Raw genomic sequence first — 15706 nt, forward strand, 5'->3', positions numbered from 1 at the left:
TACACTTATTATTGACTTATTAAACTGAAGTATTTCATTGTTTTATTGGGATGAAAAAGATAAAGTCAGGTTTGCTTGTGAGGGGCACACACAGAAAAATAGAAAGTTTTCCTCACCGTCAGTCTGGTAGTTGAGAGCTACCAGCTGGATGCCGTGCAGCCAGAAGAGCAGAGGGTTAGGGTTTGTTGAGTCGATCCTGGTGGCTGCTGGGTAAGTCCTGAGCAGCTGGCACACCGTGTGCTGGATCAGCTTTTGGGAGTAACGGCGGCACAGGCGCTTGGCAGCGTTCTCGTTGACGGAGGAGATGTGGTAGCACTTGGGCGTGCGGATGATGGCGCTGAGAGAGGTGGGGGGATTGAGGATGGGGGACGTCTGCTGCTCCTCCCAGCTCAGACGTTCAGCGCCGCCTAGAGGGGAGGAAGAGAAAGGCATTTAAAGGCCCTGAAAGAATGTTTCCTCAGTGAGGATATTTTGGGCACCATGGTCCGACATGAAGACAAAGTTAGAGCATCAATCAGGGTTGAGCAATATTTCAATTACCGTAAAATTCTGTGTATAAGATGCACTTTTAATACATTTTTTACATGTCACTGCTTATAAACTATGTATAAAGTTGTGAATAAAGAGTTGTAGTTGAATTTGAAGAGAACGGTTTTAAACTATTTTTTTGGGAGATTTAACTTGAACTTCGTTGCCCTTAAATTTACAAACTTATGTTTCTTATAATTTGCAGCTTTACTTTTCTTGTATAACTTCATTAAAATTAAGGAAATAGGACATAGTAGCAGTAACATGGACTAGTAAAATTACAGACATTACTGGCAATGATAAAAGACAAACTAAAAATCCATATTCAGTTCATAAAACACAACAGCAAGAATTGTATCTACTAATGCCACTTATAGACTTGTATTCTTTGGTTCACATACGGCTACAAGCAATCTTAATACTGAGACTCATTCTGGTGTGCTGTAAGCTAATCGATCACTTCAATGCTAACTTATAAAAGCATGTTTTGTATAATATTGTTTTTCTTTTAGGCTCTTTTGCATTAACCCATACAATTGATATTTTCACTTATATTTGATGTTTTTTTTGTATTTCTCTATTTTTGTATTTTTGGAGCTATCTGGCACTTTAATTTCCTTCGGGATTAATAAAGTAATTAATTCATCTTATCTTAGCTTATTGTGGCTGAGCGTTTCGCTGCTTGACCATTCAAATATCCCACTTTTTTGCCTTTAAATTTACAGAAAAATCTGGAATATAAGACACAGTCTGTTTTTGGGGATATCCCAGAGGGAAAAAAGGTTTTTTATATTGAATAATAAAAACATGTATACAAGTTATTTCAACGCTTTATCAATTTATTTTCATTTATAACACATTCAAAACACATACAAATTATAGCCATCCATCTGTTTATCCAGTTTGCAATCCTGCTAGCTACCGGTGCGGTAGTTGAGCTCAGCCTACAGTAACGTTGATTGTTGTGAGGGTGGCCTCTGCAATGGCGATCATGACTGCACATATCCTTTGACGAAGCTTTAGCTAGATTATAGCACCATCGTCTGGGTAAAATACCGTAACACAAAAAAATACCTAGGACCCAGCCCACTTTTTAGATGAAAAAGGATTAAAAGTGCATCTTCTACATCAAGTCCTATATTCGCTTTTTTTTTGCTCTTTATTCTAATGTTCAAACACACATCCACCCACTCTTCCTCGATTACATTCACATTTTTCTAAATATCTCTGAAACACACATAAATTGAACAATACACATATGTTACCTTTCCCAGGGGTACGGCTCTGGGTCATGACCTCCCCTGTTGTGCTGCAGCGAGCGGGAGCTGTGCCAAATATGGACTTCCTGCTCTTGCCGCGGTCCTTCCCTCTGCCAGAGCCGGCCGGAGACAGCGTGGACAGGCCTGTATTCCCACACACACACACACACACACACACAGAGGCAGACGGAGGAAAGTGGTCAATAATGCAACACAGACAGACTGGAGACGCTCATGACATCAGTATCTCTGTCAATTTGTTGCTCAAAATCCAGAGCTCATTTTCTCTAACTGCTGTCACTTTCTGTCATAATGAGGAAGTGCGTCTTCTCCCTTCAGACATCACTCAGAGTGCATTTGTTAACGTCAAATTTCTGTCTCGTTTTGAGAAACATTTTAGGCGTAGCGTGTTCGTCTGCAGACCCAACAGACAGCAGGGAGCAGTAACAAGTCTGCCGTCCCTGGAAACAGCAAACAAATAAAATACCAGTGGAAACATGGGCAGGTTTATAAGGGCAAGTGTCAAGCGAAGGATATAGGACACAAACATAGTAGAGGAGATAAGAGGTTGATATTAGCGGGACAAAAAGAAATAATGGAGATGAATGGGAGCAAGAAATAGAGACAGATCCCCATAAAGAGGTATTAGGAGGACTTTTATGGGGGTACAAAAAGCAAAGTTGGGCTAATCATATCTTTCCCATGGGGGAAAAGGAATCTTCATCTTAGTGGGTGTCCTGTGTGGGAGAGGAATGGAGTGTAACTGAGATATTAAATGTCCCTAAAACATAGGGGCGAGGTTTGACCTCTTACATACAACATGGGAGAGGATTACAGAAAGAACGACGTATCGAAGATGAATGTGAGTCAGGAGTTAAAGAGGAGAGGGTGGAAAGTATTTGTCAGAGAATAAATCAGGATGAAGGAGCAGGGGAGGAACATGCAGTAACAGTGGATGATAAAATGTTCTCTACCAGGGAATTTCACAGCCTGACAGTAGATGATGAGGTCGGACAGCTCCTGGGCGATCTGTCGACTCTCCTTCTTGTTCTGAGGGAGGTAAAACTCCTCGCCCAGCTCCATGTCGAACACCTACAGGAGCAGGTAGACAGAGGACACCGAACACATTGTTTACATGAAGAGAGAGGGGTGTCTTGAAGTGCTTTTAGCAGTGAGGTCAGTTTAACAGTCTAGTTCTCTACCTTTCCTTTGCTCTGCGTTGTGCTGTCCGACTTCTTCATCCTCTTCGGTATCTCATCAACAGGTTGCTCTTCTTTGTCTGCTGAGCTCTTCCCCTCCGGCTTGTCATCCAGGATGTTATCTGTGTAAAAACATCCAATAAATTATAGCAGATCTGAATGTGCCGCTCAACTTAACTTGGCATGATTTAGAGGCATATACAAACTGGAAAAAATATTGATGAAGTGCAAACAGTTGGGGAGCCTGTGACCAAAATATAACCATCACGGTAATCTCTACGTGCAGGGACGTGGATTTCCGGGAAGGCAAGTGTTCTGGTCTTGTTAAACTACGCTTGTAGTCCGAGTAATATTGACCAATCACGTGTCAGCAGGCTGCGGCGTATGCAGGAAAAACAGTCCATGAGGGGACCAAAGCAGGCAGAATGTAATCTGCCGTAATGACATCCCGGCTCCCATCAGCGTGATCTGACGACGATTTAGCTTTAGCAGACATCTGCATGCTAACAGCTAACAATCTGCTCTAGATCTAAAATTTAACTTGAGATTAATTCCCTTGATGCTGTGTCACGAAAGCCGTTCAGTGTTCAGATTTCCAGATGTTGTATGTTGATGTTAATAACAAGTAAATCACAAGAAAACGGTTTCTCTTTCTGTAACAATGCAGCACGCGGAAAAGGAAGTCTTGAAGTCGTTTATCCCGGCATGTTCACCACTGTCCCCAGAGGCTGCATCGTCTCAGACTATAGCCGATGGGATCCGAGATTGTCATCACTGTTACTGGTTGATATACCAATTAAGGGCCTGTGTCCACTAACCACATTTTCTACATTGGCAATGCCTATTTTCCACACAAAACCAGTGCAGTTCAGCGTTGTCTGCGCTCAGCGTCGTCGGCATCAGCTGTTTTTTGATGCTGTCAGTTGAAAATAGTTCAACTTTTGTAACACTGTCGTGTCAAGAAGGGACCTGACTCTCGATGGCGCAGGAGAAACCTATCTTTTTGTTTTTTCGATTTCCATTTACTTTACATTGTTTCTATGTTTTCTTTGTAAAACTTCCATGAATAAAATCAAATATTAAGCATGCAGAGCGATTTAAAAGACTTAACGGTCAAAACCAAGGGAAGCGGAAGAGCCGCCAGACAACTTTCGCAACCTAGCAACAGCATTCGCCGCTGAGAAGCACTCTGAAATTGAGGTTGTGGGCGCTGCCAGCGCACTAAACGCCGTTAGTGGACACAGGCCCTAAATAACCCCCCAGACATACCTCTCTTTATAAGAAAGAATTTCCTACACACCATCTCCTATGTATCATTTTTGTGTGTATGAGCACAGCAGGCAGCGTAAATACAAAATATACATTGGAGTTGGTGTGACAGTTCTTGATATACTGTAGGTTAAATCCCCAGCTTGACAAATATCCCAAGCGGTAAATTTAGCATGTGGGAATCTATCTTCTTGAAAAAACAAATGTGGAAAAGAGAGGAGCCGGGTTTGTCCTGTTACTTTAAACAAGTCGAGTGGCTCCTACAGTTCAGGACTTCTTCATTAGCTTTTAAGCTTGATCTTCACCTCTAAAAACACGAATGTAAATGAGATCACAAACATGTTTAGTGTGTGTTTCGGTTTGTAACGCCCACATACAATTGGTTACAATACTCTACATTCATTTAGAGGTTAGTCATGCATTGTGGTACAATCACAGAATACTTTTAAAATATTTTCCGAACTACTTGCAAATCCCATGAGTAGGCTATATTCTTAAACTGAGTCCAACATAGTCCCTTCAAATTAAGATTCAGAGCAGCATCAACTGTAAACAGGAGGAACAGTAGGGAGTTCTTCCCTTTGCTCCCATTCCTCCTACACGCCCACCACAGCCAAAAACACAGAAGGAAACATCAGCTTGAAAATACAGAAGCTTTTTATCACAGAGAACGTGTTCGACCACTGACAGCTGGAATATCTTCCCTTGAAACTGATTTGACCCTGAGTGTCATCCTGTGGACAGAAGACGGCTGAGCTGGACCAGACTGTGACCGGTAAACAAGACATGGTGGCAACTTGGCAGTTTAGTTATCAAGTGTTTGTATTTATTAGCGCAGCTTGTGTTTAGTACACGCTTTAAGGATAAGATGAAGACAGTTGAGGGTGTAGTGGGGTTTAATCACTGTCTGAAAAAGGAAGTGTGTACTATAATGGCACCACTTTGAGAGGTTGAGATGGGCCTACGATCGGTAAGTTCATCCGACAGGGACATGCAGAGGGCAGGGATGAGGACAGAGCAGTTTTGGGGCTGGGACTGGGGCAGGGTAGTTTCCCCCTGGTCTGTTGTTTAGTGTGGGGGCAGCGGAGGGCCTGAGAAACCAGATGGCTTTGTTTTGTTTCCCTGAAGAGCCTGCCCAGCCGCTGGCGAGGTCACAGACAAATACAGTACGATGGGGAGGAAGAGGAGGGGAGGTGATGCGCTTGTGGGAGAAAGAGGAATCATGCAGACAGCTTATTATCAAAACACAGACTTAAATGTTTTTAACTACGATTTTAATGTCACTTTATCCCCCTGTAAGGTCTTTAAAGAGACGGTAGCTTGCATCTCAAAGTAGGCCAAGCACAAACAAGACACAAGCTCACATCACAAATACTTTGAAGACATACCTAGGTAACTTTCATGTTCATGGTAACTGTAAGGTTGAGTGCTGAAAAATGCTGAAGCAAGCTGCAAGTTAATGATGCTTTTAGCTATTATGGCAATAAAATAACTGGTGATGAAACAAGTGAAGATCAAAACGAACACTCTTGATGTCACAAACAATCCACTGTTTGCAATGTAGCAGCACAAACAGGAGTCAGTCTAAAGCAACGATGCAGATCACTTGTGCACGTCTTCATGCCAGTGTCTCCTCTGTTGTTATTCTGCAGTGGTAGAAACCCTCCCTACACAAACCATCGTTTCAACTAAAAAGTAACATTAAAAGATGTTCACAAGGATTCCACGAAGAATCGTCGACTACCACTGCAGTCCAATCAGATGGAAGCACTGGTGCATAGAGAGGCGCATCAGAGCCGTGCATTTACCTTCAAGGCCATACGAGGCAGTAGAGGCTGTGAGGACATCGGCTAATTGGAAAACAGGCGAGAAAAAAAAACAGGAAAGGAAGGGAGGGAGAAGAAAAAGAGAATCAACGTAAAAAAGAGAATCAGGTGTTAAAGAAACAGAGATAGAATAAAGTGTGGAATCTTGTCGGTCCTTCATTTCAGTTGTGTTAGTTTGTGCTTCTGAAATATGGAAGATTAAAGGGGAGGTATTATGCTCATTTCAAGCTTCATATTTCACTCTGTGATACATGTGGCTTTGTATAATTTACAGTTAAAAAAAATCATCATTTTCTCACACTTGTGCTCCCTCATACAGCCTCTGCCTGAAACCACTCAGTCCGCTCTGTCCCTTTAAGAAACCCACTTTTTTCTCTTTTACCTACAGATTTGAAACTTCACCCACGTTTAGTCTGGACATCCAACATTGTAACATTATATATATGTCTTAAAATGTGAGACAACATAATACCCCCTCTTTAATAACCAAGAATTACTGTTCTCCTCACCATCCGATAGAGACTCATAGTCATAGTCGTACTCGTCTTCTTCCTCTTCCTCCTCCTCATTGGTGTGGTTGCTGGGCGAGGTAACCCCTGGTGAGCCATTGCTAGCTTGGGCCTGCATGTGGGCCAGCTGGTGCGCCTGTGAAAGGGTTAAAATAAAAAGTGATTGGATATAAAATAGAAAAAAAGTGTGCAAGATCTAATATTTACAAAGCTACACCTGTCTCTGACGTCTGCTCTGTATCAACCCATTACCTGTATATATACAAGCTCTTATCCGCAGAGAGTCTGTGCTGTGTATATACAGAGGCAGGTCATGTGTGCTAGGTAAACTGTGTGAAAATGGTGTTTACATTTGACCACATCAGCATCTTTTATTTATGTGTGAAAGCAAAGTGCTAAATCGGGTGCTGAATATTGCATGTGCTAATGCTACCTGAAAGCCATTCACAGGCTATATGAAAGTATAAATTATGTATTGTCGTATATGTGTGAATAAGATGTCTTTCTTTCCTCTCGACCTTCTGTTTGAGGATGTCCACGGGCGCCTGGTGTGCTTTCAGCTTCTTGTTCTTGAGGAGGATCCTCCCCCGCAGCTGCAGCGGCGACGGCAGGTGAGGGTCATCGCTGAAGTCGCTTTCAAAGAGGAAGCGCGTCACGAGACGCTCCCCGAACACGGTCTGATAATGAGAAGTATTCAAACACGATATACAGACATGAAAAAATCATAGTCCAACAACGTGCAGCAGAATGTCAAGAGAAAGGAGGAGAGGAGAATCAAAGCGCTTTTATCAACACAAAACAACAGTGAAAATAAACATGACCACGGTGATGTAAGCTGGCTGGAGGCTCAGAGCTGTTTGAACATGAAAGACTTTTCTTTATCAAGTCAGTCAGAAGACGTCCGTCTCCAGGGAGGACAGGACGCTGGGAAGTTAATACATGAAAGCGAGATGATATTCCATGATGGGTCTCTCGTGCCCAGATATCTGCGGCCTTGAGTGTATGACTTTAAAAAAGAAAGGGATTGTTGTATGCTGAAGATTAGAAAAGAAAGCGTCTGGCTGGAGGCCTGCCAGTTTGAATGCCCGCAGCGGTGGAGGAAAACTGAACAAGGAGTATAAGGAGGGGTAATGAGTGCGGCACTTGTCATGTCATTGAGGGAAAAACTTGTACTTGAAAGTGTATGAACTTGTAGTGTACTCGTGGAGTAGCTTAGCATCATTTACAGTTAAAAAAAACTCATCATCACACTGGTGCTCTGTGCAGGCCCTCACACAGCCTCTGCCTGAAACAACTCAGCCAGCTGTGTCCCTTTAAGAAAGAGTTCCTCCACTTTGTGACATCACAAAGTGAAGCGTCTCTTTGAAACCTTTTTAAGCAGGGGATTACTTCAACATACTTTGACCTACAGACATGAAACTTCACCTACGTTTAGTCTGAACATCCATCATTTTAACATTATATGTCTTAAAATGAGAAACAGCATAATACCGCCTCTTTAAAATCCAAAACAATGGGGTGTGTTTTGACTGATTGTATACACATAAATGACACCAGAATCTCTGTGACTCTGTTATGAAAAACACCAGTAACAAATTCACCACACTGTACACATACTGACTACAGATACAGCAGCTTGTTTACCTTGAAGATTTCAGCCATCTTGCGCTGCTGTGGAAGCGAGCAGTGGTTCTCTATGGACAGAATGACGGGCATGTCAGAATTGACAAATGCAGCCCGGTTAACAGCTTCCACCGTTTCCTGGAGGATCATGGGAGAGATTAAAATCTTAGGAGCAACACTACAAGTCAAATGAAAGTCAATATGTTTAATGGAAACCGATACTGATGAGATTTACTGAAGGCGGTCCTGAGTACAACATCAAATAGGACACAGGTGTTTGAGGGATCTGATTACATAAAAGAAGTATTGATATGGACCTCAAAGGGAGCATTTGCTCGGTGAAGTGATACAACAAATGTTCTAGCAGAAAGCAAGAAGGACCAGGGTATTTCTTTCTAACCTTAAAGGGGATCTTTGTGGTGAGTGTGTGTCCATGATAAATAACTGGGCTGCCATCATCTCCATCCCAACAGTCCAGCTCGACGCTCCTGCAGCCTTGCAGCAGCACCTGATGATCGGACACACACAACGTGACATAATAGGAGTTAGGATAGGAGTTATAGGTCCAAAAAACTGTGTAAAACATTTTTGGATTGCTCACTAAAGTGGTCTCAGCTCGATTACCTGACTGTAGAGCTCGACCGAGGACTCTCCTTTGAGCTGGTGTCCTGTCAGGTAGGTGTTGTGAGAAGACTCGATGTAGTAGTAAGACAGAGGGTACTGCAGCTCCTCCGGGTTCATCTGAGATTCCTCGATACGGGAAGCAAAGTTCTCCTTGTCCATCAGGAACCTGGCACAAAGAGGGTAATGGTTATGTTACTTTAAGCGATGCTAATGCTCTGATTACAAGCAGTGTTTTGAAATGTTTACCTTACCTCGCAAAGCCTTCAAATGACATCCAACCCATTTGTCTCATGCTTGATGACGGCTCAAATTTCTGCAAGACAAAAAAGTCACCGTTTATTGTTGCTTAATCCCGTCTTGCATTAGTGTATCCCTCCTGCTTTTCCCCTACCTGTATAATGCTGAGGATCTCATCGTAGCTCAGGTGCTCCCTCTGACAGTTCACCAGGAAGTCGTTGAGTTGAGGGATAGCCAATCCCAGCACGCCTAGAGAAGAGTTTTCCACTCCCGTCCCGTTAGTCACAATGCTGGCTGCTGCGATGGCGTCGGAGATCTGCTTCTGGTTGTCGGACATCTGCTGCCTCGTCCGGATAAACAGGCCGAGGTCTGAACCATTGCGAGTTAATAAGTCTAAAATGGAGAGGAAGAAAAACACTAATGTGGTGATTGTGCACGTTTTTGACTGCTGACGATGCATTAATGAAAGAATTATGTTACCGAGGTCTGGCTGTAGCCCCGTGTCTTTGTCATCTATGCTGAGGTTGGTGTAGAGAGGAGCAGACTCCGGACCTGAGCGACTGCAGGGGACGGCAAAGGTGTCAAACAGCTCCTTCAGGTCCTTCCTGCTTCGGATACTGAGGAGAGAACAACACAGAGCAGGATTTAGTCCCATTTAGGCCACCGTAGACTGACAAGCGATTTATTTTAGTATTTTATGCCAAAGTAAACGCACATGCACGTGTGAAGACTGAAACTAGTTTAAATTCTTCAAAAGAACTTGCATCAACTTTTCTGCCAGTTTAAACTTTAATTTATTCAATTTCAAATACGTTCATATAAAAGGAAAATTAATAGTTAGGTTTATGGGCTTTTATTCAACAAATATTCTCAAGAGTTCAATCATTATTAAAACTTAAATCTGTGTTCTGTCTAGATGGCTAAATATAAAACATCTCTGGAACATTTGCAGGATTTATGAGAAGCTGAAGTTCCTGAGCTCCACTCGAGGACGAGTGAATGTTAAAGCGCCAGTTCGACGATTTTCAACCTCGGTCCTATCATGCTATTATGGGGAGCTAATGAAATCATGGTAGGGGGGAAAAAAATGCAATTTCGCTCTGTGCCTTTGGTGGACGCTATCCACTTCTCCAATGGGCCCTGGAAAACCCGGGCCCTTGCTAAACTACACTTCCTCAATCTAGGACGCCCGCCTCTGATGTCACGTCTAGTTCAAAAACGTCAGGTTAGAAATGTAGATGGTCCACCGGTATATTGTCATTGTATTTCTGATTCTTTTGATTCTGATTCTGCAGCAAAAAGGTAGCAGAGCGAGGGGCGCAATGCACGCTGGGTGTTGTAGGAATGTAGAACGGGCGAAACCACGAGCTGTTTGTACAACTTTCTCCACAGCTATGGCGCCACTTTCAAATATTATTGCAATTACAGAGAACACCAGCTTTGACTGACAAGTGGCTTTTTCCAGGGGCGAACTGCTTCTTTAAAGCAAACGGCTGGGCAGCACATGAGAGGACACACTGCAATCTAAAAAATGTAGGAGGACTGGTATGAGAATAATCAAGCGCTTATCGGGGCAAAACATTGTTTCCTTTCATGTGACAGGAAAAATATTACAGAACTAAACATAAAGACAGGAATCCTTGGAAAATGCATTTGATCAGTTTGTTTTATCATCACTGTCTTCAACAGCTATTGATAAGCTAACAATACTTGTGTAACAAGAGGGAGTGAGATGCCAAAAAACGCTGACGAGAACATCTATAATATGAACAAACGGATGCTTCAGACCGTTACCTAATGTCAGATTATTACATGTAACCAGAAAAGTGTGTTTTATCGTAGATACCTGAATGACTTGAAGAGCTCGACAAACTCAATGAAGCTCATTGTGCTGTCAGAAATCATGAGGTTCTGAAAGCCTTTGAAGCAGCCTTTACCCCGACCGTGCCACGACCTGCTGTTCCAGGACCTGAAAGCAACACAGGAAAGTCGAAATATCTTAATATGAATACTTAAGAAAGGTTTTAAGGTGTGATGCCGCAAGAGTAAACAGTACACGACATACCCGGGCTGTGACTTGGCGTTTGCAGAGAGGATGGGAGAGGATTGCGGGCGGGAATGGTTGGACCCCGCCATGCTGGAGGAAGAGGATGAAGAGGAAGAGGAGGCGAGGAGTCCTGAGCTTTTAGTGGATGAGAGGGAGAACGGGCCAGGAAAGCTGTCATCTGTGGAGGCGAAGAGGGTATCAATATAAAAGGATTATCTGTTAAGATCTAGATTTAGTTTTCTGACTTCTTTAGTGAATTCAAATAGCTTCGTAAAATGTCACCTGGATCATCCTGGTCGATGCTGTCGGACTCTGGTCCGTTACGATACAGTCCCTCCCTACAGCTCTTTGTTTTCCTGGAGACCATCTCGTCGTCCGTTGCATCTCCGCTGTCTCCCTGCGTTGGATGTGTAAACACAAACTCCATTTAGTATCAGAAACTGCGTGTGTTGGCAGGTATACTGTAGCTAAAAGTACTGACCCTGACAAGGACCTTCTTCTTCTTCTTGACTTTATCATTGATGCTCAGAGGGCTGTTCTTCTGGTTGGCAGATTTCTCCACTCCACCTGTACCCATGTTCCACCTGCGGCCACCAAACAGCTCAATGGCATGAGCCAGTGTGGGCCCCTCGTACCTGCCGTCCTCCTAACAGAGAAAAACACAGTGAGTCTTTCAAGTTGTGATATCATCATTTCAAATCCTCAGTTTACCCAAACAAAATGAAGAGGCAAAAAAAAATAAGAAAGCTGCAAGACAAGATCTTCAAATATAAAAAGAGTTTACCTGAAACAAACTGACATACTGCCTCCTCAGCCACTGCAGCCTCTGGTCAGGAAACTTCTTTAATTTCCTGGTTGCATTCACCAACTCTGACAGGCCCTTATGGAGCATTCTCGCAGTTTGGTTAGGGGCCACAAAGTGCAGGAGTCTAATGGGAGAAGTTTGGAGATTATTTATAATAAAGTCAGGAAGATGTTTTCTCAATGCAACAGTGTCCCAGTCGCTGGTGGAATCGGAGCACTCACCTGTTGTCTGTGGTACTCAGACCGTAGAGAAGGGTGAGACCGTTCTCCTCCACCGTCATCTGGCTCAGCTTGTTTTGCAAACACACAGCATGAACGTCCACTCCCTGATGACCCAGGAACACTGCCTGCACATTCACAAACACTGCATCTATAATATGACTATGCAAACACAAAACTGGCTCCTAATCCTACAAAATAATGGACTCTTTCTTCGATGCAAGTCTGCAATCAGCTCCGGATTAAATCAATATTTGGTTTAACAAACCTTCACCACTCCAAGGTCCAGGAGGCCCTCCGTCAGCCCTGCTACCACAGCCTGTCCTAACCCCAGAGGTGGCTCTGAAGGAGAAGCCCCGCCGCTCTGAGGCTTCCCTGCAATAAATCAACACATTTACGATATGCTTGAAATGCAGTGAAGACATAGGAAATTGAGCAGCGTGTGCAAACATTTACAACCACTTTACACTGTGTGTGCTATAAAAGACGTGGTGCCTACAAGCCAGAGATAAACACATTTACAGCATGTGTAAAACACATTAATGACACAGGATATATGTTTTAAAGCATGGACGCCTGTTTTCTGTTGGTTTAAAGAGTTATAATGAGAGAGGAAATTGACCATGTCTCCCTGAGACAAACATCTTTAATTGTAACAATGGGAAAGTAAATCTTTTTAACATTTATTTTATTTCAACTTAACGCCTCTTAAATAATTCCACTCTCCTAGAAAATAATCATTTAGGAAAATACAAACCCCAGACCAGACTAGCAAAGAAGGTTCAAATGAAAATCAATAGTTTTAGTTGTTAAGTTTTTCCATTTAAATAAATGTCTGTTAAGTCCCTATCTATCGCTGAATGAGGTAACACATGGTGATTGAGCCTATGGCCCACTGATGAAAGCATTCACAGTATTACAGACCGGGCGTCTGTGGCGACATTCGCAGAAAAAAATCACAAGCGGCGCCCAGTTAGCCCTCCAATACAAAATAACAGAATAGGCCGATCAGCTGTCAATAAAAGATGGTGATGCTCCTGGCAAGTTTGTCAACGTCCGAACCTAACCTATCACAGCAATGTTGCAGCAACCTCCATCGACAGGTCGGGTCAGTTGTGCTGTACGCTAGTTGAGCTAAAGAGAGAGTTCAGTGCTGTTAGCCTGGTTGACCGATTTATGATGGACAGTGAAGGTGGCCACAGCAATAAAAAGCAGCAAACATATTTCCACAGTGAGTTGGAAAGCAAGTTTTTTATTCACAAATGTGAAGGTCAAGTGTGTGTGCCTCATCTGTGGTGCCAACGTTTCAGCCGACAGAAGCATCAACACGGGGCGCCACCAGTAATTACAGCGATGTAATGCAAGTAGCTCTTGGCCACTTTAATCTTTTCAAAGTAGCTCTCAGATGAAAAAAGGTTGGAGACCCCTGATATAGACATTAATACTAAGTGAACATATCTGTGTTTTGTAAATGACACACTTTTTGTCATCATAATTTACCCCATGTGAGCGTTGTGTTGTCAGGTTGCAGCCGCAGCAGGCAGCGAGCTGTGAGGTGGCTGTCCTGGTCATAGTGGATGACTGTAGCTCCCTGCAGCAGAAACTGGTGAACGTCCGGCTGCAGCGACAAAACGTACCTGGAAAGAAGAAACAGGAAATATTAAAATGATGGAGTGTCTGTTTAGCTGCGAGTATGTGTACGTGTGTGTGTTTCTTACCAGGGAATGAGCTCAGTGCCGTGGCTGAAAGCTCTGTGTGTCTCCTCGGTTCCCTGAAATTCGACCTCTTTCACCAACGACTCAGACGACAAGTCGCCCTCTGAATCCGACAAGTCTCCCAACATGAATCTGGAGATGGACATATTGAAGAAATAAGTAAAACAAGGTACTATCTGATTATTAGTGTAATGTTTTAGTTTGCCAATTTCAACTGGAATCTGCAGATGCATGGGCTTCAATATTAAATGTAAACCACTGCTGTAGGTGAGGTAAAGCAGCTGCATCTACAGATAAACAGCACAAAAGCTAACTCGGTACTGCAGTGCATCTGTTGAACAAGCAAAAAAGCATCATGCATTTGTCATTGCACATTCCTGGACTACTTAACAAGCTTCTACTCAAACAGCAGCTTATTATAACATCATCGAGCAATGTCCAAACTCCTGACACTCTTTTATCCACTTACAGGACGCGGTTTGATTCTGGCGCTGTCCTAAATGAATGTGAACTAGAACGAGAGAGAAGGAGAAAAGAGGGAGGGGAGGCTCGACATGAATAAATAGCAGAAAGAAAAGAAAAATAGTTGGATGACAGTGGAGACGATCAGGAAGACAGGAAAGGAAGAAAAGTCATATTTTTCTGCATCCCAGTGCAGACGAATAAACGCTGAACACCTCGCCTAAATAAAATGAGTTGTAATGCCGAGCTTTAACACCGAAAAATGAGCTTCAGTCGGAGAAAACTGTCTACAAACACAGAGAAGATAATCCAGGTTTCCTAAGTACAAACACGGCAGGCCAAGCTTGGAATAAATTCAGTTTTCTAACAACACTGTATGTTGGTGTCAGAGTTACCTGCCAGCAGAGCGCTGAAAAGTACCAGAGCTCTGTTCCTTCCTGGCCCGACAGGAAGCTAACCTGTTATCTTTTTTCTCGGTGACACTCACACGGTTTATGTGAGCAGCACCTCATCTCAATAACAATCTGCAAAATGTGTTCCTGCACAAAGCCATTATCTTGTGCCGGTGTTTATGAAATACAACTGTGCTGTGACAGATGGTAGGAACGACCCAAAACGGTATCCGTGCAGTAAGATGCTGAGCTGTCCCTGCGAAATATACATGCATACTTTAAATGTAAACTATGTGTCTGGAAACTCGTCACTGAGCACAGGAAATGTGTTTTTGTAGAGACCAGCCATGCCAATATCCAGCATAAATATGTCATTTAACTCTTTTTTGCTCTACTGTTTCAGTTAAACACTCCACCTCTGCTGCTGCGGCCTGTCCTGCCCCGCCTCCTCTTTCTGTTCCTGTCTTCTGCGTCTGCCTTGTTGACGTTCATCGTGAGCTGTGTGTTTTACAAAGTCGCCAAAATTACACCGCAATCTCTTTTTCACAGCAGCAGGTGAGCCGCGCGTAAAGGACGCTTGACGTTTAAGACTATGAGTGCCAAAAGAACAGTGAGTGCCACCGTAACTACACAGCTGCACTTACAAGCTTTTAAAATAGTGGCATAAGAATGTCCATATTTAGCACAGACGTACAATAAGTCTTCTCTCTCCTTATGTGTGTGTTTCTCTGACGAGCACGTGTGAAGACGCTGCACTAAAACCAAAACATGTGTATTTATCCCGGTAATGACAGTATTGCAAAATCCATGTCGTGGCAGAACCTGACACCGTTGACGGTATTAAAACGGGTATACCGGCCACCCCTACATTGTACTTTTACTTTGTCTATTAGTCATTTTATCTGAATGAAAATTTAACACTCAATTTTGGAAACAGATCTTTGCCTTTGGCTGAAACAGTAACAACACCAAACAACAGATAGAAAGATCCGG

General features: G+C 43.1%; 1 protein-coding gene across 2 annotated transcripts in view; it reads right to left on the bottom strand.

The window, feature by feature from the left end:
- Positions 1-15706, bottom strand: part of plce1 (phospholipase C, epsilon 1) — a 74609-nt gene that overhangs the window by 9491 nt on the left and 49412 nt on the right. For both annotated transcript variants that reach the window (XM_069664383.1, XM_069664382.1), the window contains 21 exons: positions 13863-13991; positions 13645-13781; positions 12413-12519; positions 12148-12272; positions 11906-12050; positions 11603-11767; positions 11404-11518; positions 11140-11299; positions 10921-11043; positions 9555-9691; positions 9229-9467; positions 9089-9150; positions 8838-9003; positions 8614-8721; positions 8235-8351; positions 7109-7267; positions 6591-6726; positions 2990-3108; positions 2762-2879; positions 1794-1931; positions 117-407 (listed from right to left, as the gene is read on the bottom strand). In XM_069664383.1, the coding sequence (XP_069520484.1) occupies positions 117-407; positions 1794-1931; positions 2762-2879; positions 2990-3108; positions 6591-6726; positions 7109-7267; positions 8235-8351; positions 8614-8721; positions 8838-9003; positions 9089-9150; positions 9229-9467; positions 9555-9691; positions 10921-11043; positions 11140-11299; positions 11404-11518; positions 11603-11767; positions 11906-12050; positions 12148-12272; positions 12413-12519; positions 13645-13781; positions 13863-13991 (2996 nt within the window). The remainder of the gene's footprint in view (positions 1-116; positions 408-1793; positions 1932-2761; positions 2880-2989; positions 3109-6590; positions 6727-7108; positions 7268-8234; positions 8352-8613; positions 8722-8837; positions 9004-9088; positions 9151-9228; positions 9468-9554; positions 9692-10920; positions 11044-11139; positions 11300-11403; positions 11519-11602; positions 11768-11905; positions 12051-12147; positions 12273-12412; positions 12520-13644; positions 13782-13862; positions 13992-15706) is intronic.

The sequence above is a fragment of the Semicossyphus pulcher genome, unplaced genomic scaffold (genome assembly GCF_022749685.1).
Source record: "Semicossyphus pulcher isolate SPU_LCO1_2020_fin unplaced genomic scaffold, fSemPul1.0.p SCAF_16, whole genome shotgun sequence".
In the NCBI taxonomy this organism is placed as follows: Eukaryota; Metazoa; Chordata; class Actinopteri; order Labriformes; family Labridae; genus Semicossyphus; species Semicossyphus pulcher.